General features: G+C 40.8%; 1 protein-coding gene across 1 annotated transcript in view; it reads left to right on the top strand.

Annotated features, from left to right (window-relative positions):
* The window catches only part of PDGFD (platelet derived growth factor D), a 511,595-nt gene that overhangs the window by 428,288 nt on the left and 55,612 nt on the right, over positions 1 to 27,695 (top strand). The window contains exon 6 of the mRNA XM_029602427.1: positions 25,178 to 25,392. Coding sequence (XP_029458287.1) covers positions 25,178 to 25,392 — 215 coding nt within the window. The remainder of the gene's footprint in view (positions 1 to 25,177; positions 25,393 to 27,695) is intronic.

Below are 27,695 nucleotides of genomic sequence, written 5' to 3'. Positions count from 1 at the left end.
GAGGCGACAGGGCAGGTACTAATCCCTCCAGAGGCGGCAGCAGGACCGGTACGGACCCCTCCAGGGGCGGCGACAGCAGGACCGGTTTGAGCCCCTCCGGGGGGCAGCAGCAGGACCGGTTCAGCAGACTCAGATGGCTGAGTCAGAAAGTCTGTCAGTAGGACCGGTTCGGACCCCTCCGGGGACGGCAGCAGGACCGGTTCGGACCCCTCCGGGGACGACAGCAGGGCCGGTTCGAGCCCCTCCGGGAGCGGCAGCAGGGCCGGTTCGAGCCCCTCCTGGCTGATGTTAGCAGGATCAATATATTTAAATGTACATAGCACATGCTATAAATTATGCTTGCTGAAGAAGCACAATTGTATGAAACCCTTTTTGTGACTGTTATTGCTGAGGCCATGGTCTGGACACCAAAACAGTTTGTCTCTAATAGATAAGTTCAATAAAATTGATTTATTTTAAATTTTGTGGATTTCTCTGACTCCAATTTATCTATCCTCATTGTTATCATACATTGGAACTACCCCAATAACCACAGGTAGCTGTTTGTACTTGGTGTTGAGTATTTGCTGTAGATGTCAGGAGAGCCCTTGACTACTCATGATGTCTTTCAACATGAGCAAAATGCCTGAGAAATTGGTTTCTACCAAGATGAGCATTAATTGAAGCCCTGCAGAGATAGTTGAAAGTGAGGAGCAGTGAAAGTCATTTTGAATTAATCCAAGAGGACATAATGAAGGCTGGTGATAAAGCTTGTAACTCTGATTGATATAATCAAGGATTGCTTTGGGAAAGCCTTAGCCAATTTTGATCTGTTTTGCTTTCATATTTAGGAAGATTATCACTTGCCGCCTGATTCTTAAGGAATATCAATGAAAGTTTCAGTAGGACTAGTTGAATCTATGACAATTTACTCTGTATCAAATCACCACACAGAAGCTCTTATCCTCACAGAATAATCAAACTAATCAAATAGAGAGGATATATATCATTTATTTTCCTCTTGTTTTTACTTTTAATTACAGAAACAACATCATCAGAACAAGTGCAGATCTAGTTTAATCCACTGCCTCTCGCCACGTGATGGGCCGCAGGCAGTATCAGCAGTTTGTCAAGCACTATATTGTAATCATTTGATGTTGTTTCTCGTTTACTCCCACTGTTTTATTAAATCCACTTAAAAAACTTTATTTCCTTTAAACCCAAAAAATTTTCATTAGATCCAATTACTATTCAATAAAGGATTATGTGCTCTAAAATTTATACTTAGCTCCCACTATAGATTTTATTTTAATACTGTCCCAACATGGGCCATGTTTCGACTGTTTCCAGTCTTCGTCAGGGGGTGCCTTGTATCACAAATTCATATTTGCCTTTCCGACGCTCTAGTCATTCAATTTAACCTAAAACACACAAACAATATTAAAAATTCTCACCACATGCCTATGTATCACCATACACATCCCATTAAACATTTCATTCCCAAATGAATTATTCCCTATTTCATTCTCCTAGTCTCCTACTTTCAAGAAATGCCACTGTATGCGAAATAATTCTGCCGTAATTTCAATTGCAACAGTAATGGCGCCTCGGCGTTCAAACTCTCGTCCTCACTTCCTTCAACAACATTTATACCCAGCTACCCACCCGGAAACTTCAGCTGTCAATCACTTTTAAAGGGACTATTCCTCATTAAACCAACTTTATTTAAAATACCGACCAGTCAATCTCCTTATTCAGACCACTGGGGTTCACTGTTTTGAAATAATGAATCCACTTCTGCTCTTTTTGTAGAAGTATTGAATCAAAATTACCACCTCTCTGTGATCGTTTAGGCTGTTCAATCACCGCAAATCTAAAATCAGCAAATACATGTCCTGCCATTATACAGTGTTGAACCAGCGGTGCCTCAATCCTTTGTCTCGCTATAGAACTCTTATGTTCCACCATTTTTGTCCTCAGACATCTTTTTGTCTTCCCAATACAGAGAAGGGGACATGGACACCAAATTCCGTAAATAACCCCCATTGCAGAGCAATCAGTGTGTGCCTTTAATTTAAATGTACCCCCTTTAAAAAAGGTAGTGTTTGTCCACTAAAGGACTGTTCACAAACAGAACACCTATTACACGGATGATGTCCTGTTTCACCCAAACTTTCTTCCATGTTGACAGTTATCTCATCTAAAAAATTTGAGTGCACAATATTATCACAATATTACTCTGTATCACCATATTAAGGACCAAAAGAGGAAGCTAGTTCAGAAATTAGGTACATCCCATTTCTTGACTAAATCAAATTGTATGGACCTAAAAGCATATGTGAAAGAAGTACAAAAAAGAATCCTCCATATACCTTTGGAAACTGCCAAATTCTTGATGCCCAAAAGTAAACATATTGCTTAATGCAGCTGGCGTTGGAAGCTTGTCAACACTGGGTCCCCCATTGATATATTCCTCCGAACAACTGACCTTGTTTATCAAGGATACACAGACGATATCACACCCAATTGCTGTTAAATTCCATGAGTTATTTAGAAAGATTAAAAAGGAACCAAAAATATTATTTAATTAAAAACAATTTAACAAGGGGAAAATACAATTTGAATGAGTGAGAATTACAGAGATTTCAACCAGTTCTGGTACTATTTTTTCTGATGAAAACATCAGCGTAATGATTTTATCATACAGAAAAAAATCTAATGATAGTTTTAGAATCAGGATAGCAACAAAAGATTTTGGCTAGAGCACAGCACCCTAGTACCTTTCCGAGACTTAAAAAAATGAGAAAAAAAACCCACTTAAAATAACAAAAGGGCAGTGATAGAAATACATATGTGGCTGAGTGATGAAAGATTGTGGGGTTTTTTTATCGATTCCTGACAATATAAGTTATAAAGTAGTGCAAATTAAAGTTAACAGTATTAACTCCTCTCAGTGCTCCAACAATCCAGTGGGAGCACTGAGAAGAGAGGATCACGTTGGTGGTGGCTGAAAAGATTCGTTAAGTACTGCTTGGGGAAATGTATAAAACTTAAAAGTTTTGGGGAGAAGTAAACTATTGGGGTATATTATTTAGTGTGTTTGTGTGTCTGTATTGAATAGGTAGTCAGAAAGGCAGGCAAAACAGAAGTTTGTCTGTTTCTATTTCCCAATCCTCCCACCCAACCCTAGCTCATCCTTTATTTTATAGACAGGTGGCACTTTCATACTAAAAAAAAATAAATTAATCATCCTTTTAACTTAAATTCAGAAATTCCCACACCTTATCAAGAGTTTAATCATTCCCTTGTAGGTCACTACCAGATATATAGTGAATACACTAATACATTTAAAAGACCCTACTTGTATGCAGTCCAACTTCCATAGCAACCTAAAACTTAACTAGGAACTGAACAAATTTAAGATGAAGGCAGCAATCCAGCAGCCAGAAGGTAGCCTCCTAGTCTTTTTCATCAAGTGTCACATATATGATTTTTTTACCCACCGATGAGAAATTGTATGTGTACATCCGATACAAAGAGCTCCTGTCTCTCACAATGAGTCTAATCTCTGGAGGATAGAGTGACAAACCTGGAGGAGCTGAGGCAGACAGAGAGGTATAGAGATGAGACCTTCAGGGACATAGTAGGCAAGTACCATCCCCAGTCTGGTAGCCCCAGTGCTGCATTGGAAGAGGAAGTGGAAATGATCCTGTAGCAAGAACCTGCTCTCCAAGTGTTGCATTGTCCTTTTGCACCGAGAATGTGTCTCCCAGGGCTACTGCCCAGGAGGGAAGGGTTAGGTTGGCCATCATGGTTGGTGATTTGATTATTAGGAATGTAGGCAGCTGGGTGGCTGGTGGGCGTAAGGATCGCCTGGTAACATGCCAACCTAGTGCGAAGGTGGCAGACCTCACGTGTCACCTAGATAGGATTTTAGACAGTGCTGGGAAGGAGTCGGCTGTTGTGGTACATGTGAGCACCAACAACATAGGAAAATATGGGAGGGAGGTTCTGGAAGCCAATTTAGGCTCTTATGTAGAAAGCTGAAATACAGAACCTCCAAGGTAGCATTCTCTGAAATGCTCCCTGTTCCATGCGCAGGTCCCCAGAGGCAGGCAGAGCTCCAGAGTCTCAATGCATAGATGAGATGATGGTATAGCCGTATAAGGAAGAGGGATTCAGTTTTGTAAGGAACCGAGGAAACTTTTGAGGAAGGAGGATTCTTTTCTGTAGGGAAGGACTCCACCTTAACCAGGGTGGAACCAAGCTGCTGGTGCTAACCTTTAAAAAGGAGATAGAGCAGCTTTTAAACTAGAACAAAGGCGAAAGCCAACAGTTGCTCAGCAGCACATAATTTGGAGGGAGGTATCTTCGAAGGATACTAAAGAAGCATTAGAACATCCCAACAGAAAGTTGGAGTTAGTGCAGTTAGTGCAGTTAGTGTAGCTGGATTCAAAAAAGGTTTGGATAAGTTCTTGTAGGAGAAGTCCATTAATGGCTATTAATCAATTTTACTTAGGGAATAGCCACTGCTATTAATTGCATCAGTAGCATGGGATCTTCTTAGTGTTTGGGTAATTGCCAGGTTCTTGTGGCCTGGTTTTGGCCTCTGTTGGAAACAGGATGCTGGGCTTGATGGACCCTTGGTCTGACCCAGCATGGCAATTTCTTATGTTCTTATGTTCCAACAGTAATAAAAGTAGTCCAAGTGCCTATAATTAAAAACTCACTTGAGCTAAAAGATTCCAAATTTATCCATGTCAAAAGCAGAATGTTAACACAAACAAAAAACACACTATGAAATGTTTGTATGTTAATGCCAGAAGTCTAAGAAGTAAGATGGGAGAATTAGAGTGTATAGCAGTGAATGATGACATAGACTTAATTGGCATCTCAGAGACATCATGGAAAGAAGATAACCAATGGGATAGTGCTATACCAGGGTGCCAATTATATCGCAATGACAGAGAGGAGTATCTTGGTGGTGGGGTGGCACTTTATGTCCGGGATGGCATAGAATCCAATAGGATAAAGATCCTTTATGAGGCTAAATGCACAATAAAATCTTTATGGGTAGAAATCCTTTGCATGTTGGGGAAGAATATAGTGAAAGGAGTATACTACCATCCATCTGGCCAAGATGGTGAGATGGACAGTGAAGTGCCAAGAGGAATTAAAGAAGCTAACCAAATTGGTAGTGCAGTAATAATGGGAGATGTCAATTACCCCAATGTTGAATGGGTAAGTGCAACATCAGGACGTGCTAGAGAGATAAAGTTCCTCGATGGAATAAATAACAGTTTTATGGAGCAATTGGTTCAGGAACCCACGAGAGAGGAAGCAATTTTAGATCTAATTCTCAGTGAAGCGCAAGATTTGGTGAGAGAGGTAACGGTGGTGGGGCTGCTTGGCAATAGTGATCATAATATAATCAAATTTGAATTAATAACTGGAAGGGGGACAGTAAGCAAATCCACAGCTCTCATGCTAAACTTTCAAAAGGGAAACTTTGACAAAATGAGAAAAATAATTTTAAAAAAATTGAACGGGTGCAGCTACAAAGGTAAAATTTGTGCAACAGGCATGGACATTGTTAAAAAAAAAAATCCTAGAAGCACAGTCCATATGTATTCCTTGCATTAGAAAGGTGGAAGGAAGGTCAAATGATTGCCTGCATGGCTAAAAGGTGAGGAGTTAGTCAGCCAGAGTGACTCACTGCTCTCTTGATTAACAAATGTTGGTCCCTATTCAAACCCAATCACACTACCTCACCACCTTTCCAAGGTGAGTAACTGAGCTGAACTATTCAACTTTTTTACTTAGGTATACACTGCTCCTAGCTTATTACTAGCTTCTGGCTACTTTTTGTGGGGGGGGGGTTTGGTGGGGGGTTTTTTCCCCAATACAAACACTCAGTTCTGCAGACTTATAAAAATAAACACACTACCTAGTACCTACTGCTTACTAGCTACCTTATTGACTGACTATTTAAAAATACAGTCTAACTTGTTTATTCACTGCCTTTCTGACTATTTTTTTTTAATTTATATTTTATTTCATTTTCAAATAATATAACAAAGACAACCTTGTAAGGAAATACAGAAACCCATTAACATGGAATTAACATGAGATTATACATACATCCACATGTATTCTAATACATGCAATTAAGGTAATGCTTTAACTGCTTTACATTGAAAATAAAGGGGGAGGAGAATAAAGAGAAAATCAAAGGAGAACAAAGGAGAACAAAGGAAATCTATACCACGTTTTACTGCTGTGTAGGCCTCAACTCACTATATATCCCTTAATACATATAGGTTATGTCCCTCCCTCCAGGAACTGTCTCAATTGCTCGGGCATGAAAAAAATATAAGTATTACCCACATACTTTATAATACATTTACATGGAAATCTTAAGAGGAAAGTTGCCCCTTTGGCCAAAACCTCAGGGCGCATATTTATAAACATTTTCCTCTGCTGTTGGGTGGCCCTAGAAAGGTCTGGGTAGACCCTAACTGTGGCTCCCATAAAGGGAGTATTAATGTTTTGAAAATAAGCTTTCATCATTTTTACTCTTTCTGGTTCAGTGAAAAAGGATACAAAAAGAACTGGCCTCTCTATAACTTCCATATTCGAATTTTCTAGATACTCCGTTAGATTTTCTAAGTCAACCCTGTTATCACCATGAGGTAATTGAGAAATCTCTCCTTTAACTGGTAAAAATATAACTTTCTTAAGAGAAGGTAGCAATTCTACAGGGATCTTTAGAGTCTCAATCATGTATCTTTTAAAAGTCACCATAGCAGGTTCTCCCATCACTTTTGGAAAATTCACCACTCTTATGTTCATATGTCGCAAATAATTCTCAATCGATTCAATTCTTCTCTGGGATGTTATTCGGTCTTTCAAAAGAGAAATATTTAACTCTTGGACCTGCTTTACTTTAACTGAAATCTCTTGGATAGCCGTAGTATGTTCACAAAATCTTTCCTTCTGTTCCTTCTCCACCAAATCCAACCTTTTAACCATGTTTCCCATCTGTTGAGATTGTTCTCTGAGGGTCCGGGCATTAACCATCATTAGGTCCCATAGGGCCTCTAATGTTATCTCCGCTGGTTTCTTAAACTCCCAGGGCACAGGAATATCAGTTCCTACCTCCTCCCGTCAGGGCCACACGCCCGATGTTCCTGGTGAGTCGATTCCCATACCAAGGTTTCCCCTCTCTGGGATTTCTCGCTCATTCTCCAGTGAGGGTTGATCAGATACTCCTGTCCCAGCTCCTATAATGCTGGGGGTTCCTCCATCCTGAACTTGTTTGATCAAACTTGGGTCGGCAAGTGCAGTACCGCCAGCATCAACGAGGGGAGAGCTGCACAGCGGGCCTCAGGGATCCGGAGGGCTCAGAGTGATTTCGCCAGGCGAAAGTCTCGCTCCTCTCGAGACTTCCGCAGCGGCGTTTAGCTCCCTCGTCTGAGCGCCTAAGGTCGCGAAGTCGGTTATCACTCGCTGCCCTGACAATCAAGGTAGGTCAGGAGGATTTACCCTAACCTTGCCCTTCCTCTTGTGAGGCATTTCGCCAATTTTTAAGCAGGAAAAAACTTTTTAGGAAATATTGATTCAGAGCAGCGCGGCTCAGCATCCTGCAGCCCTTTCTGACTATTAAAGGCACAAACACACTAAATAATATTCCCAAATAGTTAACTTTGCCCCAATACTTTTAAAAAAAGACAATGTCCCAAGCAAAAACTTACTGATTCCTTTCAGCCACCAGCAAGGTGATCCTCTCCTCTCAGTGTTCCCACTGTATTATGTTAAAACAGAATGCTTGTTAGCAAGAATTATCATTCATAGTAAAGATTGTTTAAATTCATTGTTCTCAAAAGGAGAGTTAATTCTTTTAATTTATCACTGCCTCACCTCCAAATCCTGTGAGACACAGCTGACTGGATTATGGACCCTTATTCCTTATGCGGGAGGCTCAGTGGGGAGAAAGGCATTGGGCTGTGAACCTTATAGAACACCTGAAGATCTAACAACATATCACGACTACATTACTACATCCTTGGCATGACAGTGGTAGGATCTTCACCACAAGGTGGTGCAGTTTACATATGCATGCTAAACCCAGTCATAATCCATTAGCATGTGTATACTAAAAAGAACATGCATACACATGCAAATAGGAAAACAAAATATGCAACACAAATTTGTGTCTAGCCCTCCAGGCCACTATATTAGTACTTATTATGACTTAGGTATTAAATGTTGACATGCCCACAGGGCTGGCATGATAATATTTAACACTGGGAAAAGGCCTTGTTCTTGGTGCCTCCCTCAACACACAAGCCCCATTGGTTCCCAGTCAAGATCAGATTCCCCCAACCTCCTGAGACATCAAACTTTTCCCCCCACCCCAAACACCGTTATTGAGATCAGAATATCTCCAACTCCTCATGGTTGATCACAACCCTTGAATCTCCAAAGGCAGATCAGAGCCGTGCCAGATTCCCCCCAACAGCACCTCCCACCATTTCCCAAGGCAGATCAAACCCCTCCAATTCCCCTGATCAAGATTAGGCTCTTCAGTTCCCTGAAGCAGAAGATTATACCACACTATTTTATGTGCACACATTAAAACCTTATTGCATGTGATGTTCCTTCATTTATATGTGCATAAGCACTAATTTTAACACACACCTACTAACTTCTTTTCAGATCATTTTAATGTGCATGATATGGCCATATTGTATAACATGCTTTTTTTTAGCATGTGCAAAATGGTTTTACCATGCATGCTAAGCGGTTATGGATAGGCCTCCTAAATAAAATTAAGTTACCCTAAATAAATTCCAAACACAAACAAATATGACAGAGATGCAAGAATTGTCTGCACCTTTAATACTATCAATCATATCCAGTCCTGGGTTTACATGGATAGATTTGTATACTATTAGGAGGAACTGAAATAGTTTATGTAAGACCCGTGAACAGCATAAGATATTAGAAGTGCATAATTATTTTTAGTCATTTATATAATGATTCATACAAATTTCAAATATTCTTAGGAAATATAGCATTTCAGAGATATGAATACAAATTCTGCTATGGTAGAATGCCTCTAAAATATCCCATGCAAACATATTGACATGGCAATTCTCAAAACTGGGAAATTATGCTAACAATATTATTAATTTATTGTCTAATTGAAGTTGGATACAGCAAGAGAGAAGGTGGTAAAGTTACTTCTAAGAAATGTTATGGAGAAAAGAGGGTCATTACCCGAAAACTCTGAATCTGTAAATTTAGAAACCCCTCACATAAAGAGGCCAGCATTTATCTGGATAATGTTTGAATCATCTGGATTTTTACAAACATTTGAATATTGCAGGCACTTATCCAACTAAATTTATCCTCATAAGTCATTATCAAGAAAAAGTTAGCTGGATGAATAGTAGGTGCTGTGGGGATTTTCCGTGGTGGAGCTGAGATTGGTGGTCACATTTAAAGGGTTTGGAGAGTCCACTCAGAGCAGGAGGGTTCGGGTGATGATGGTGATGGTGACCGTGCCTGACCTAATAGCTAGACTTTTGGTGTGAGGAGGAGGGAGGGAGGTTTATAGGCCTGCAATGGAATTTACATTATTTTGATGTCTAGGGGGATTGGCCAGCTGGGCCAACCTTGCTTTCAGCTGGCCAGGAAACCCTCTTAGCCATGCTTATTTCTTTAAACTAGCACTCCTTTAGTAACTATATCCTTTGAATGTAGCCAATAAGTTAAAGCTATGCAGGAACACATTCCCAAATAACTTTAAACCTAACCAGCAATATTCAAAGATGTTAGGTTTCAAAGTTATCCATGTATGTATACCTGGATAACTTTATTCATCAATATTCAGTAGGATATTTAGTGGGACTTTAGCAGGATAAGTTATGCATTTTTAGGGTTTTTTTTAAATATTGGCATCAATATATTTAAATAGCACTAATTTAATCCATCACAATACTTTATGACTGGGGTATAGGCTATAAATCTTTTTAAAGCAATAATAATGTGTTTTGAAGTCTAAGAAATAGTTTCTGTGCAGCTGTGCAACTGAGTCTATACAGATATAAAAAAACTTGTTCTGCTTTCAAGATGGTAGTTTACAAACAGATGCTGGTTATCAGAAGTGATCCATCAAATCAGACATTCTTGAGATAATATTATCTATCACTAACAACAAACATTTGATATTAAGTAAACACATAGCACTGTAACTAGTACCAGCAGGCTCTGCTGTTCTGGGCACCATGCAAAAAGAGAATCGCCTGAATCCTTGTTTAGATGAACTCAGTCCAAATCACTTAGAAAAAATAAGTTCAAGCATTTCAAAATCATATCGGTGCAATGTGCTTATAAAATATTCCCACTTATAATGTTATTGAAATTAGTTAAGAACTAAAAAAAAACCCCTGATGTTCACGGTCTCTTTCATTGGCAAGTGTCAGAATGTAGCTAGCAGATTATACTAAGCCGGCATGCTCAATTAAATGTTTTGGGACAATGCCCATTCCAACATGAAAGCCAATGAAGAGCTGTGTTCTGCCATTAGCCCATTACACATATACCTCACTTTTCCTCTATTAAACCTGCTTCTCCAGTATTAGAACAAATACTTTTGACAGCTCTCTTTAGGGGTGAGAATGATGTCATTCAAATGAAATGTTCCCAGCCAAATATGTGTGATTCATTTTACAGTCCATATTTAACTTTCTTCACCAAATTAGCTTTGAAGGCCTTCAAAATAAGCTGAAATATAAGAAATGAACTGTCTTGACTTATCTTGGGATGAGCTTAAAACTAGAAATGGGAAGATTTTAGTTCACAAGCATTGTCATCCAGGAAAGTGTTTCTAAGGTGGGGGGATGAAGGAAGGGCTTTCTTGGGTCATTATGGGACTTTAGCAATGAAATATGATAGGAGTACAGCTATCCCTGATTTAATCAGAGGCTTATGTTTGCCCTGTTTATATTAGGCCAGCAAAATTCAATCACAGATCATAATCTAAAAAAAGCTTGCCTCTTTAGAACATATCATGGATGGGATCATACCTTTACAGATCACCATCCTCACAATTCAAAAACTGTTTTGAAACTGATTTTAGATGTGAATGGGAAATTGTGCCAATTTCATCTGTTTGCAAATATTCATGCACTTTTCTGCCAATGTTTACAGTCACAGATTTTCACAAGTTTTACCGTGATTTTCTAAATTTCATTGCAATTTATCAATATTCCTAGAGGTTAGGATCCAGAGAGCACTACTGAAGAAATCTGAGAACTTCCTATGCTGATAAACCTAGCCATCTTGCAAATTTTACTCCCTGCTCATTTCACCAAGACATTGGTTAACTGAACCTTTCTGCCCTTCCATACAACAGGATACAATACAATGTTCTATGCTACCACTCCCAAAAATATATTGGTGAAAAGGAAGAAACTGGAAGACAAAAAGGACAAAACAGAAATACTGAGCACATAGATTTGTTTGGTGTTCACTGAAGATCTGCCCTGGACAAATTTTAAATTTGGAAGTTGCAGAATATAAGTATTTTAAAATACATAAATACATAAATAAATAAATAAATAGGATCGGAGGCAGTGTCTTGTTGATTGGTAACTGGATAAAAGGTAGGATTCAGAGAGTAATACTAAATGGTCAGTTTTCTAAATGGAGAAAAGTCATTAGTGGAGTGCCTCAGGGGTCTGTACTGGGATCTATGTCATTTAGAACATTCATAAATGATCTGGAGAAAGGAACGAGTTAGGTGACCAAATCTGCAGATGGCACAAAATTATTTTGAGTCATTAAAACAGCAGTGGATAGTGAGGAACTGCAGAAGGACCTTGTGATACTAGGAGACTGGGCTTCTGAGTGGCAGATTTAATTTAATGTAGACGAGTGCAAAGTGATGCACGTAGGAAAAAATAATCCCAACTACAGGTTAACATTGCTGGGTTCTGTTTTAGGAGTTACCACACAGGAAAAGGACTTCATAGTCTTCCTGGACAATACCTTGAAGTCTTTGGCTCAATGTGTGACAGTGGTCAAAAGGAAAAATAGAATGTTATGAATTATTTGGAAATGAATAGAGAATAAAACTAAGAACATCATAAAGCCTTTGCATAGATCTATGGTATGACTGCATCTTGACTGTTATGTGTGCCTTTCTGGTTGATGCTTCTCAAAAGGATATAGATGACATAGAAAAGGTACAGAGAAGGGCAACAAAAATGGAAAAAAAAAAAAAGGTCACATCTCTGGAGGACCTTGTTACCCTACTATGGAAAGGGCCAGAACCAAAGGGCAAAACCAGCCAAACATTTCTGACTCTTATACCCAATCATAAAATCCCACAGGTTTAAGGAAACAAACTCACCATTTTTCCAAACTCACGTTATCAGAACTAACTACATTGCTCACATATCTAAAATGCCAACTAGTGGTCTTTTAGCAGTACTTCAACAACAAACCTATAAAACATTTTTCTAAACATGTCAGGATCACCCCTAACCAAAACATTTTAGGGTAGATTTTCAAAACTTACGCGCACACATCTATGTGCGTGCGCTACCTGATGCGCGTGTTATAAAAAGTCAGGTCAGCGCGCGCAAGGGGGGGTATAGTTAAGAAAATACATGTGGCTTTCTCCAACCCCCTAGCCTAACCTTCCTTCCCTTTCCCCTATTCTGCCCTTCCAATATCCCTATCCTAACTAGTCCTAATTTTTATATTTACCTTTTGCTCCTGCCAAGGAGCAGGATCAAGTTGCAGGCGCCGGATCCCCCGGCACAGCAGCAAATGGCCGCTGTGCCAGGAGCCTCTAGCCACGCCCCCGGACCGCCCCATTTTCAAGCCCCGGGGTTTACGCATGTGACAGGGCCTTTTGAAAATTGGCCCGGTACACGTAAGGCCCAGCCACATGCGTAAACCCCGGGATTTTTGCGCGCCGGAGTTTGAAAATGCTTTGCGACCCCAAAAAAAGATCAATTTTGAGGTTCTCCCTACATGTAGATGATCCATGTGGACAAACGTAAATGTCTTTTAATGAGAAGATTTATCCAGCTAAGGGCCTGATTCACTAAGCAGTTTTTCCCATAGTCACAGAAAGGGTGTGAAACATTTTAAATGGTAACTTTCAAAAAGCCACACCGGAGTATATGTATGTGCATATGCCAGGTCATGTCCAGAGTCTCGTCCATTTTATTACATGCATGCATCTATGCACATTTTTTATAAAACCAGCAGTATGCATGTACAAGTGTGCACAATTTTAAATATAATAAAATCCCCATGTACGGCCCACACCAGCCCAAGAGATGTATGTTTATTCGTATTGCAAAAAATAGAACAGCTTGTAGATGTTAGATAAGTATTTGTTCTGGTACATGATGTCATTCAGCTTGTGGGTGTTAGATAATTTTTACTCTGTTACATATTGCATTTCATATACAACACGCATTGTACAGCAGTATTTTGTTCTAAATCAGTATAGTTTTGTGTTAGTCATACCAGAGATTGGTTAACTTTCTATTCACAGCTGTAAATTGATACATATAAACCAGCACTGCTCATATTCTATTCAAATATATCTTCATATATGTTTATGTAGATATATTAGTGACAAGTTAATTTCAAATTAAACTCAGTGGAAAGTGAATAGTCATTGTTAGCAGATAAAGTCACCCAGTGTATATACACTTGCATATATTTTACTTTCATCGTCTCAATTGTTGCTTGAAAGACCTTCATGCAGTACTCATTGGTCACGTAAGGGTAGGGTAAAAGGTTTCTCTGTTCAAGGTCCTATTTTATGGAATGCCTTTTCTTTTGAAATTCATAAAGACCATGAATGTTTGAAAGTCTAGAAAAAAGTAAAGGCTTTTCTTTTTGCAGAGTAATGTTTATATAAATATTTAATTTTTCTGCTAACTTTGACTGTATCTTATTGATTAACATCTTATGTTTTATGTGGAGTTTAAGGTTATTTTGTGTGTTTAATTGTAATCTGCAATGAATTTTGTAAGAATTGCAGAATATAAGACGTTTTAAATAAATAAATAAATTGCATAGTAATATTTGCTGTGGACAGCTGGTATGCTTTCTTAATCCATTCATTTAATCTGTCTTGCTTTGCTTAAAGTTATTACCTGCACTATGGTAATAAATGTTGGAGCTTGTGTTGGCTTTCAGCTAGGGACGCTCAAGGCTTGGCAATTCAGTTGCGCTGACAATGGGACGGAGCACAACCAGGAACTCTCCAGCATGGAACAAGGAGAAAGTGTGCCCTTGCGCTGAGGACAGTCCAAGTCTGGGGGTCAGGAGTGTGGATAATAGATGTGGAACTTGGAACGTAGACGTGGAGCTTGGAACGTAGACGAAGGCAGGAAACAAGGAGGGATGAGCAAGACCCTCAGGCGCCCTACACAGCACGTGGGGCTGGTCGCAGACCGCACTGTCCCCTTCGCGCCCTACATAGCCGGATGGCTGGTCGCGGACCATGAGGAAGAGCAGGGCAGACTCGGGAAGTCTCTTGGAGCAGGATGCAGTAACCCCTTGGATCCTCCAGAGTCAGGAATGGAACTTGGAAGATAAAACTTGGAACTTGGAAGATAAAACTTGGAACTTGGAAGCTCAAATAAAAGCAGGGAATCTTTGGAGGCACGGGTTCTACAGAACCTGGAGCATTAGGATCGGGATACATTACGGAGCTTGGGGCATCAGGACATCACGGAACATCAGGAAGGTCAGGACAATAGGACATAGACCAAGAAGATACGGAAAGTCCATAGACGAAGATCAGGATGCCTGGTTAGGAGCTGGAGATGAGAAGTCCTAGGGAGGACTAGCCCTTGCCAAAGCAAAGATGGACTGACTGAAGAGACCTTTTAGAAGGCTGGAAGGAGGCAACTCCCTGGGAGGAGTTCAGGTGGACCACATCTGGCTGGCCCTTTAAAAGGGTACTTGCCAGGTTCTTATGGCCTGGATTGGCCACTGTTGGAAACAGGCTGCTGGGCTTGATGGACCCTTGGTCTGACCCAGCATGGCATGTTCTTATGTTCTTATGAAGCCGCGGGCCCACCCCTTAGGAAGAAGGGGCAGGACCCTGGACAGTGGCCATGCTGCCGCTGCAATGCTGAGCTGGAGCAGGAGGAAGCCGGGCCTCAGGGCAGGCCCCAAAGAGGAGTGGCGGCGTCTGGCCGCCAGAGAAGGAGCAGAGGGTGGCCCCAGCCGCAGCCAAGGGTGAGGATGAGGCCCTCCCGGGCCGTGGAGTGCCGAGGACATCGGGGGCGGCCTCCGGGCCACGGAGGAAAGACAGGCACGGCTCCCTGCCGTGCTGGTACGATGGCGGCCCCGCCCACGGGAACCAGGCAAGGCCCCAGCTTCTGAGGCCTCCGGCCACGCAGGTAAGCACCTCTCATGGCTCCTGCCATGGGAGGAGTGCAACAATAAAATGAGGCGCTTTCCCAACAACTATCAATTTAATAAGCATTTTTCCCATTGACACAGAATGGAAGAAAACCCTTGGTAAATTAGACCCTAAATGTTAACTGCCTGCAATTGTGGAATGTAGTATCTCAGCTACAGGCCTAAAACTTATGGATTATTATTTATAAGAATGTCTTAGAATTTTGAGAATAATTTAGTGTAAAATGTTTGGCACTTTCTCTAGGCATTGTGCTTTATGTATGAGGTCAAATTGCTGTACTTCGCTTAGAGCACCTTGGTGACAAGCAAGTAAGAAAGGGACATAAATATTACATATCATTTCTATAGCACTACTAGATATATGTAGCAGCTTTGCTCAGCCCTACCCTAGGCAACGGTGTATTTCATATAACAAGTATAGAAAGAGGCCTATTCATTTTAGCAATGTAAGTAACTGCATTGCTGTCAATATTCAATGGCATCAGAGCAGCAAATGTGTCAGGACAGGACACCAATTGGGGCTTGCATCAGTGTTGGTTCTAAGGTTCAGGACAGGAGTTTTGGCCTCTAGACCAGCCGGGCACCTGAAGCAAACAGAAGTCTGGCTCAGAGAACCCTGGAAGCCATATCCCTGAGCAATGAGGATTGGTTGGGGCTCAGCTAAAAGGAAATTCTGGGAAGCAGGAAGCAGTTCGCAACAACCTGAAGGCTGAGCTGCCTCTTGCTACACAACATTCTACTTCCTTAAAGTGCAACTTATTTTATTTATTTATTTATTTATTTATTAGCTTTTATATATCGACATTCATGGGTACATCATGCCGCTTTACAATATAACTGAAGGAGGAAATTACAAAAAAACCAGGGTGGGGGGAGAGGGAGCAGATAGGAAGAGAGAAGGGGTGAGAGAAGGGGGGAAAAACAGGAAGAGGAGAAAAGGAACAGTACCTGATGGAAAACAACAGAAGAACATAATAAGTAGCATTGCAAATTATACACTCAGTAAGGGACTGTGTATAACCTTATACACTGTGGATAATGTTATATAAATTATACACTCCAAAAGTATATATACAATAATAATAAAAAGTATTATATACAATAATACACATTATCTTTAACTAGTACATACAGGAGACACAATATATGTCATTACAAATTATGCGTTCAGAAAGGCAACTATATATAGACTAGCAGGGTTGCTATAGGAAAAAGTAAGGTTTAAAGGATAGCGAAGGGGGTGAAAGGGTAGAGGTGGTTACTAAAGGGGGATTTAAAGGTAGGGTTAGAGGGACAGGGGAAGGGGGTAAAGGGGTTAAATGGGGGTATATAAGGAGGTGCAGAGAAATGAGAGACAAAACAGAGTATACGATTAAAGGAATTAAAGGAGAAGGCTATGAAGTACGTAATGACAATGCCTCTTCTCTGAAGGCAGTTGAGGGAGCAGGGGGACTACGTAGGATCCGGATCAGGGTAGAGCTAGTTTTTAAAAGAAGCCATGTTTTTACAACCCCTGTTTTTGAATTCCGAATGCATTGTTCTAGTCGGAGTCAAGTGGCATAGTGTTCCAGAGGGAGGGGCCTGCAATGGATAGGGCTTTTTCTCTGGTGGAAGTGTGGTGAGCCACTTTAAGGGAAGAGGTGTAGAGGGTTCCTGAAAGTGCGGTTCTTGATAGGACGATTGGAGGAGCGGAATCGAAGAGCATCCTCAAGCCAGGAGTGATTGTGGTTGGCAGGGAGTTGTGAATAATGGTGAGGGTTTTGTATCTGATGAGGGAGGAGATGGGAAGCCAATGGAGTTCCTTAAGGAATAGGGGTGATGTGGTTGGCTTTGCGTGTATTTGTAAGGATTCTTGCCATAGCACTCTGTAACATTTGCAGGGGTCTAATAGTAGAGTAGGGAAGGCCTAGAAGTAAGGAATTGCAGTAATACGTTTTTTATAACATTGTCGCTTGCAGGACTGTGTGGAAGTCTTGCGAATGGAGTAGGGGTTTAAGTTTTTTGAGGATATGGAGCTTGAAAAATCCTCCCTTTATGATTGTGTTAATGTGGTTTTTGAAGTTTAGTTGGTGGTCTAGGGAGACATCGAGATCTCGCACGAAGTAGGGAAAAGCATTTGAGGGAAGGTGAGGTCACAAGCAGATGGTGGCGTCTGGTCAGGGTGATTTGAAATGATGAGGAGTTCAGTTTTGGAGGAGTTTAAAGCAAGGTGGAGGTTAGAGAGTAGGGAGTTATATGGAGACGAGGCAAGTTTCCCAAAACTTAAGAGATTTGGTGAGGGATTCTTGGATAGGGATGAGGATTTGGACATTGTCTGCATATAAGAAAAACTTAAGACCAAGGTTGGAGACAAGGTGGCAGAGTGGTAACAGGTATATATTAAAGAGCGTGGAGGATAGTGAAGAGCCCTGTGGGACGCCTTGGGTAAGGGGGATGTGTGATGATTCGGAATTTGCATTTGATTGCAGTTTGTGACCTGTAAGTCAAGCTTCTTTTCCAAGCCTGCTTCATAATTTAAAAGTGAACATGATGTTGAAAAACAATATTCATAGGAAACAAAATAAGGCAATATTGATCACATCAGCATGAGTCCCCAAACAAGAAAGTTAGGAGGGGAGGAGAAAATAAAATATTGGAGCAAAAATAGAAGAAACAAATCAAGGAAATGGCTTAGCTTGAAAAAACGGTGTTCACTATTAATTAGATATCAAATTAGAAGCTCCAATGGGGATCAACTTTTTCTTAGAATCAACAGTCTTTTAGCTGTTCTGGTGCAAGAAAACCAAAACAATCATTGTTATACCTGACAATACATTTGCAAGGATATCTCAGAAAGAAGGTCACAACTATCTCCCAGGTTTCTTGGTGCAAGGCCAAGAATCTCTTTCTTCTTTCCTGAGTCATTTTAGAAAGATCCGGAAATATCCTCACTTTCTGACCCATAAACAAAGCATTATAATTTTTAAAATAACTTTTCATAACTAAACTCAAATCATATTCTGTAAAAAACAAAACAAAACAAAAAAAAACCCAATAAAGTAGCTTTCAGAAATTTCATAATCAGATGATTCAAGGAAAGCGGTCAGATTAACATCCAAAGATTGATTTTGAATGACTGTTTTCAGTTCTTCAGCATCTTCTATGTTTTATCCTGACTGCCTGTGTTGTTCCTTGCCTCCCTGCCTGCTTAACCATCATGGCTTCCCTTGGATGGATCTCTGGTTTTGACTTCAGCCTGCTTGACACTCGATGATGCTTGAACTTCGCTTGCCATGACCACTGCCTGATTTGGATGACACTTGAACTCTACCTGCGACTGACCACTGCCTGACCAAGCATGAACTCTGCCTGCTACTGATCTCTGCCTGACTTCTTATAACATCTGAATGCTGCCTGCCTCGACCACTGCTTGTCTCTTCCTATGCCTGTACCCAGCCAGCCCAGACCATGGCCTGTGGCATGGCTATCTCCATGGACGTCCAGCTCGTCAACAGAGGCCTGCACCTAAGAACTGCCAGCCCTGACACTTGAGGGCTCAACCCAAAGGGAGCGAGTGTTGATATAGGTAAAGCTCCAGTTGGATCTCTGCCACAGTCAGCTCCGCCAGCCAACTGTGGGGACCTGCAGGGCTTCTCCCTGCAGGTTGCACCAATTCCACTTCCTCGGTCCAAGGGTCCATGTCAGCAACAAAATGGAACCCAGCATCATATACCTGCAATTTATATTATTCCAAATATGCATCACTTTGCACTTGTCCAACATTAAATTTCAATTGCCATTCAGATGCCCAATCCCTCAGTCTCGTAAGGTCCTCTTGCAATTTCTCACAATCAGCTCATCATCTAACAGCTTGGAATAATTTTGTATAAGAACATAAGATATCCATACTCAGTCAGACCAAGGGTCCATCAAGTCCAGCATCCTGTGTCTAACAGTGGCCAATCCAAGTCACAAATACCTGGCAAGTACGCAAACATTAAATAGATCCCAAGCTATTATTCCTTATTGATTAATAGCAGTTTATGGACTTCTCCTCTAGGAGATTATCCAAACTTTTTTTAAACCCAGTTATACTAACTACCATAATGCCTCTATATCGCTCCATGGTGAGACCACACCTTGAATACTGTGTACAATTCTGGTCGTCGCATCTCAAAAAAAGATATAGTTGCGATGGAGAAGGTACAGAGAAGGGCAACCAAAATGATAAAGGGGATGGAACAGCTCCTCTATGAGGAAAGACTGAAGAGGTTAGGTCTGTTCAGCTTGGAGAAGAGATGGCTGAAGGGGGATATGATAGAGGTCTTTAAGATCATGAGAGGTCTTGAACGAGTAGATGTGACTCGGTTATTTACACTTTCGAATAATAGAAGGACTAGGGGGCATTCCATGAAGTTAGCAAGTAGCACATTTAAGAAAATTCTTTTTCACTCAACACACAATAAAGCTCTGGAATTTGTTGTCAGAGGATGTGGTTAGTGCAGTTAGTGTAGCTGGGTTCAAAAAAGGTTTGCATAAGTTCTTGGAGGAGAAGTCCATTAACAGCTATTAATCAAGTTTACTTAGGGAATAGCCACTGCTATTAATTGCATCAGTAGCATGGGATCTTCTTAGTGTTTAGGTAATTGCCAGGTTCTTGTGGCCTGGTTTGGCCTCTGGTGGAAATAGAATACTGGGCTTGATGGACCCTTGGTCTGATCCAGCATGGCAATTTCCTATGTTCTTATGTTCATATCCTCTAGCAATGAATTCCAGAGCTTAACTATCTGTTGAGTGAAAAAGAATGTTCTCTAATTTGTTTTAAATGAGCTACTTCCTAATTCATGGAGTGCCCCTAGACCTTCTATTATATGTTCAAATCCTTTCATGATATTGTACACCTCTAACATATCCCCCCTCAGGCATCTTTTCTCCAAGATGAATAGTACTAACCTCTTTAGCCATTCCTCATAGGGCAGCCATTCCATGCCCCTTATTATTTTGGTCGCCCTTCTCTGCACTTTCACCAGTGCAACTTTATCTTTTTTGAGAAGCAGCGACCAGAATTGCACATAGTATTCAAGGTGCGGTCTCACCATGGAGCGATACAGAGCATTTATAACATCCACCATTTTATTTGCCATTCCCTTCCCTAATAATTCCTAACATTCTGTTTGTTTTTTTGACCGCCAGAGCACACCAAGCTGATGATTCAATGTATTATCCGCTATAATGACTAGATCTCTTTCCTGTGTGGTACCTCCTAAGATGGAACCTAACAACGTGCAACTACAGCAAGGGATATTTTTCCCTATATGCATCACCTTACACTTGTCCACATTAAATTTCATCTGCATTTGGAAGCCCAATCTTCCAGTTTCCCAAGGTCCTCCTGCAATTTATCACAATCCACTTGAGATTTAACTAGTCTGCATAATTTTATTTTATCTGCAAATTTGATCACCTCATTCACCCTATCCCTTTCCAGATTAGTTATAAATATATTAAAAAGCACCGGTCTAAGTACAGATTCCTGAGGTTCTCCACTGTTCACCTTTTTCCACTGTGAAAACAGACCATTTAATCCTACTCTCTGTTTCCTGTCTTCTAACCAGTTTGCAATCCACAAAAGGACATCACCTCTTTTTTAGTTTTCTTAGACACCTCTCATGAGGGACTTTGTCAAACGCCTTCTGAAAGTCCAAATACACCACATCTACTGGTTCACCTTTATCCATGTTTATTCACCCCTTCAAAAACTGTAGCAGATTTGTGAGGCAAGACTTCCCTTGGGTAAATCCATGCTGGCTGTGTCCCATTAAGCCATGTCTATCTAAATACTTTATGATTTTATTCTTGATAAAAGTTCCACGATTTTTGCCGGCACTGAAGTCATGCTCACCGGTCTATAGTATCATCTGTGACTGTTCTGTACACTTCATGAACAGCCTTAGGAAAGATATTGGTGTAACTGGGAACCTGTAGACATGGAAGCTCACATTTCATTAGTTCACACCAACCTTAGGCTTCTATAAATGAGAATGGAAGCAAATTTACTGCCAACATTTTTGCAAGTTTGACATTCAAAAGATGCACTCTCTCAACCTTTCAAATGCTGTCTAAATCTTTGTCAACATGTGATTGTTCAATTGCATATTGCACCTAACACTTTTCATGCTGCCTGTGCATCTTTGGCATTTATGTACTAAAAGTTTTCTTCCATTTTGGGTCTATGGGAAAAAAGTGCTTAGTACACTAGCTCCACTGAGCATCACATTCAACAACATCACTGTTCACAGTTAGAGAGTGGTTCCACATTCTCATAGCAAGTTTCTACTTTTTTTTTTTTACTTGTTGGAAGCTGCTATTGTCAGTTCTTTCAACTGGAAGGGTGAGATACAAGTCAATATACAAACAGAAGTGTCACGTTTCTTAACGCCGTTGCTCCACAAATTTACCCTAACATTGCACTGTACATACCAAATATCAAGTTGGCTGCTAGGCTGGTCCCTTCTCTCCAGCTGTTTAGAATGGCAGCATGCGACAATGCTGTTTTGAAAAACATTTCCACATTGATACTTCTGCACTTCAAACTTCTTTGACACGGTGTATAAAATACCTGCAGCAACATTCCTCTCAACCCTGGCCATGAGAACACTATTGCCATAGGACCTCCCAAACTTAGGCCTGGATTTATCAAAATACACTAAGGGCCAGATTTTCAAAGGGGTACGCACGTAAGATACGCGCGTACCCCCCGAAAACCTGGCCCAAACACCCCCTGCGTGCGCCGAGCCTATGTTGCATAGGCTTCCGGCGCGCGCAAAGCCCCGGGACGCGCTTAAGTCCCGGGGCTATCCTTGGGGGGGGGCGTGTCGGGGCGTGACGCGGTCAGCGCGTCATCCGGGGTGGGGCCACGGGCATGGTTTCGGTCCGGGGGCATTCCGGGGGCGTGGCCGCGGCCTCCGGACCAGCCCCCGGACCAGAACATGGAGCGTGGCAGCCGGCCTGGCGCTCACAAAGTTACGCCTGCTTCAAGCAGGCGTAACCTTCGTGATAGAGGTAGGGGGGTTAGATAGGGCCGGGGGGTGGGTTAGGTAGGGGAAGGGAGGGGAAGGTGGGGGGAGGGAACGGAGGCAGGCTATGCGGCTCGGCGCGCGCAGGCTGCCGATTTTGGGCAGCCTTGCGCGCGCCAACCCCGGATTTTAATGGATACGCCTGGTGCGCGAACAAAAGTATGCGCACGCGTAAATTTATAAAATCTACCCCTAAATATCGCATGCGATAGGAAAAGGGGTGTGTTTTATGGTAATAGGCAGTTTATCGCAATTTGCTCTAATACCTATGCAAAGCTAGGTTGAGAGAACGTTGCACAAATCTCATCTTTGGGTGAGTTTCCTCACTCCGAAGGTCATCAAATCTTCATAAGAGAGCACTGTTCTGTTCGTACAACTCACTTTGAATTTCAAAGTGGCCCCTAACCCCCTACACTAATACCTAAACCTCAACTCGAGTAACTAGGTGGGCCTCCCATAGAGATATAAATACCAATCTAGTGTGAGGGCATTATGGCTAGTGTCTCTCTCTCTCTCTCTCTCTCTCTCATATGCAAAAATGCTGCCACTAAGGTGGTATCAGTGCTTGACAGTTCCTTTGTTAAGAGTGAAATGCCCTAGGGGCTGTGGTCACCTTGGAAAAACAATAGTGAAACACTAATTATGCCACAATTAATTCCATCTTTAATTTTCTCTCCACTACAATTTTCATCAGTGCCACTTCCTGTTACTAAAAGTGGAGACTGTGGATAAGCCTTCCTACAGATAATTTGCTGATCAAACACCTCCTCCTGCTCCATAGTAATCAGGGGCAAACCTGACTATTAGGGATATGCAGACCAAAACATTTTGTTTTGATTCTTGTTTTGTTTTTTGTTTTTTTCATTTCAGAGGAGAGGATTCATTTTTTGGTTAGTTTTAATGTTTATTTCGGTTTTGGATCATTTTCGTACCCAAAATAAACATTACCCCTACACCACCCCCACCATAATTTAAGAAAGGGGCTTCCCCAGACTCCTGACTCCACTCCCTGCTAATAATCCTACACAGATGGACTGAGTCAAGCCCAACTGGGGCCTCCCTAGGCTCTTCTGACTCCCCACAAATAAGCCAGGGCCATGGATCTCTCCATCTCCCACTTATCCCTTCTGTGGGGGTTTGTAGCAGAAGGAAAGAGCAGAAGCGATCCCCAGTCACTCCTGCCCCGCTGGAGTCCCTTGAACCGGCCCCCATGTTGTTGAAGCCAACTTGATGCCAGTCTCAGGCTGTCACCATTTTTAAAGGGAATTCAGTGGAGCAGGAACCATTGGGGATTGCTCCTGTCTCTTTCTTCTGTTGCAGAAGGGGTGGGTGGGATGGCAGGGGGTAGCAAGTACTACAGATTTTAAATTTTATTTTTAATTTCTTGGAAAATAATCATTGCTGTTTGTCGAAACTAAAATACCTGAAAATGTTTTGAGATTTTAGACACAGTAGAGATTTGGTTCTTTTGACATGAAATGAACTGAAAATCGGCATTTTTTAAAATTTAAATTCCTTATTTGTTTCAAACAAATGCACATCCCTACTGCTTGCTGGTACTCTATTAAGCAAAGAACTCCTCCTCCTCCACATCATTCTGTTCCTCCATCACTAACTTTTCAATCTATCAACCTTCTCAGCCATTTATTCAGGCTGTTGGTAGTGGTTTCCGTTATCAATGCCTGCTACAAAAGAAGAAGCACAGTTCCTTAAAATGGTGGTGGTGAAGATGATGATTCGGGATCTAGTAGATATTTCTGAATTGTGGCATGAATAATCATTCTCTGTAAACCATTATGTGTAGTTCTTGTCACTGCCTTCTTTTTTGGGTAGTATGCTCTGTACTGGTAGTGTTTCTATCTCCTTCCTAAGAGTATCTCTGACTCCATGATCTGCTGCTATTTTACAACTAGATTCAGCACCATCTATATAAGACTGATTCAAGACCATTGTCCATTATTTGCATCCATTTTTCCATTGGTCTGCATCCCAGTCCCTGTTATTTCTAGCAGACCTTATAGTAGTGTTTATCAACAGAATAATCAATGAACAGCAATAGCAAAATATCTCTCTCTACATAGAATGATGGTGTGGGCACTGGGCACTGGGTACAAGGTAGATAACAGGTCAGGTAAGCTACACTACTAAATGCCATTTTTCAGAATCTCAGTCACACAGACATGCACAAAATCTTTTACTGGATTTCCCTATTTCTGCGTAACTCCCACATTAAAATCAAAGGTAATGTGCATTATGTCAACAGTTTTAATGAGGGTTAGTAGAGAGCAATTAGTTATTCTGTTATGAATGTTCTGCTCCCACTGTTCTAGAGCATTGCAGGGGAGCTATTAGATAATGTCCGTTATAGCATCGGAAAAGTCAACTTCTGAATTGATATCAAATGGATATAAATATTTGTCAGCTGAGCTTTCTAAATTTTGAACTTTTCATGGTTGGTGCAGCTAGACACATTTACAAATACTACACAAAAAATATATTTAGGTTTACTGGGTATGCTCAGGTCACAATAAATGTTATTAACATTTAGTTATGCTAAGATTGTGTTCTATTAGTTTATTTGACTATTGCAATATAGAGATGTGATTCAGAAACCAGATGGGTAGATTTGTCCCTCTCTCTTTGCATATGTAATGGATTGTCTTGCTTTCCAGTTGACCTTGACAGGTTGAATGATGATGTGAAGCGATACAGCTGCACTCCAAGGAACTACTCCGTCAATTTAAGAGAGGAGCTGAAACTGAGTAATGCTGTTTTCTTCCCACGCTGCCTCCTGGTCCAGCGATGTGGGGGAAATTGTGGCTGCGGCACTGTAAATTGGCGATCCTGCACATGCACATCAGGAAAAACAGTGAAAAAATACCATGAGGTAATTAATGCTTTCTGTTCTTTCATAAGCTGATGAACAGAGAGCCTATCTTTTTTTCTAATGCAACTGAATAAAATCAGCTTAAAGTTTCATAGTAAATCCCTGTTTAACTTTCTTATCCAATGAGTGCTTAAACTACTTTCTTTGCTGGTTGTGATAGGTCAGATATAGAAATCAACTATGGTCATGTATAAGAAATAGGAAGGTGAATGCAAAAAGATTTTGGTTTGGTTCATTCTTTTATTTGGTCCTTTTGTTGTGTGTGGGAGTTTGTTTGCGGTTTTTTAAATATGGTTTAGTAGTTTAGTAAATGTTCTTTTGAATTTTATGTGTGGATGTTGTACTTTACACACATAAAATCAAATTTAATGCATATAAAACATTTACGTGCATAAGCTATCAAACAAATGTACATCATTATTAAGAAACTTCATTGCTTAAATGTTATGTTGATTCATTAAGGGAATCTCAATCTACAAAAAGCCCACTTTTCTCCTGGTCCTATTCTGCAAAGTCATTTATCTTTAGCATTCATGAAGTATAAAATGCATTTCACATGGATTGTGACCCAGTCATGTGAAGATTGTCCTACACCAGGGCTTCCCAAGCCTGTCCTGTGATCCCTCAGCTAGTCAGGCTTTTCAGGATATCCACAATGAATGTGCATGAGATATATTTGCATATATTGGAGACCTGGTATATGGAAATGTCTCTCTGGTAATACTCATTGTAGATTTCCTGAAAAACAGACTGGCTGTGGGGGATCCACAGGCCAGGTTTGGGAAGCTCTAACCCATAGATAACAGCAAAAGATTACCACAGAAATCACAAGACCAATATTTAATCTAAAATGAGCTAAAAGATAAACAACAAAGTAATAAGGTAGAGATGATGTATTTATAAGGCAAGTGAGTGAGTACATACACATGCTCTTGGGACTACTAAGGCTCCCTTTCTCAGCCAAGAAAAATGTAAAGAACATTTTTTAAAAAGTAAACCATCCAGAATGTTAACCTAATGAATTATAAAGACTCATAATTATGTTTTCTATAAATCCCTGTTATCCAAATCATTATCTGTGGAGTGAATCTAGAATTATGGTGCATTATTTTGTTTTTCTCAGAGTAGTAGTTCATATATTATTTTCCATCAAAACAAGATCACAATGTGTTTACAATTTAATGTTTCAGAAACATGCAACCCTTTATGGCAGGTGGCCTGGAATGATTTTTTCTTTGCCCAGATTGAAAGAAGGATTACATATAACTGAGCGGATAAAGCCTGACAGTCAATTATAGTTAAGTGTGCAAGGGAACAGGGAGATAAAGTGATTTGTCTAAGATCAATAAGACGGTACAGGGATTTGAACATGTTCCATTCATGAACTCTTTATCTCTCATTCTCTCCATCTTCTAGCTTTGATTGAGGCCTGGCTTTTCCATGGGGACTCTGATTCGGTCGCTGATCTCTGTCATGGAGGTTATCTTTTCTCCCACACACCATGTTCGGTAGGCCGCAGTGACGGGGTTGGATTGCCGCTCTTCCTCCTCAATATCACTAAATTTCTTTCCTTTGAAACCAATTCCATCCATCAAATTGACCCTCACTATCTCCCCAGGCCACTAAGTCCCCCTCCTCTTCCTTTATCAACTTCAGTTCCTTGCTTTCTTTCTACCTTGAACCATTTTCTTCTTCCCTTATTCCTGTGGACTTCAACATCCATACTGATGATCCCTCTGGCTCTTAAACTTTGAAGCTCCTTACTTTAATTTAACATAAGAAGTTCCATGCTGGGTCAGGCCAATGGTCCAGCATCCTGTCTCCAACAGTAGTCAGTCCAGGTAACTTGGAAGTACCCAGCAGATCCTAATGGGAAGACCCATTCCCTGCTGCTCTTTCGCAGAAGTGATCCCCAAGTATCCCTAGTCTTAGTAATATTTGAAAAGATAAATAAGCATTCCCTATTAACGTACCGCATTCTACTCATGATTCTATAAACCTCTATCATATTCCCTCTCAGCTGCCTCTTGTAAAAGATGAAGAGCCCTAATCTGTTAAACCGTTTTTTTTCATAAGGGAGCTGTACCATATCCTTTTTATCATTTTTTGTTATCCTTCTCTGAACGTTTCCATTTCTACTGTATCTTTTTCAGATGGGGTGGGTTGCACCATGAACTTATACTGAGGCAACTGAGCTATTTACAGTTTTGTTTTCTTTTCTTTTCTGAATATTTCTTTCTTGACTGCTGCTACACACTGGGCTGGGGATTTCAAAGCAATGTCCACAGTGACCCCAAGGAGCT

Source organism: Rhinatrema bivittatum, chromosome 5, assembly GCF_901001135.1.
Source record: "Rhinatrema bivittatum chromosome 5, aRhiBiv1.1, whole genome shotgun sequence".
Classification (NCBI taxonomy): domain Eukaryota; kingdom Metazoa; phylum Chordata; class Amphibia; order Gymnophiona; family Rhinatrematidae; genus Rhinatrema; species Rhinatrema bivittatum.
Note: the sequence above shows the minus strand (reverse complement) of the source record. Positions and strands in the feature narration are given on the sequence as shown.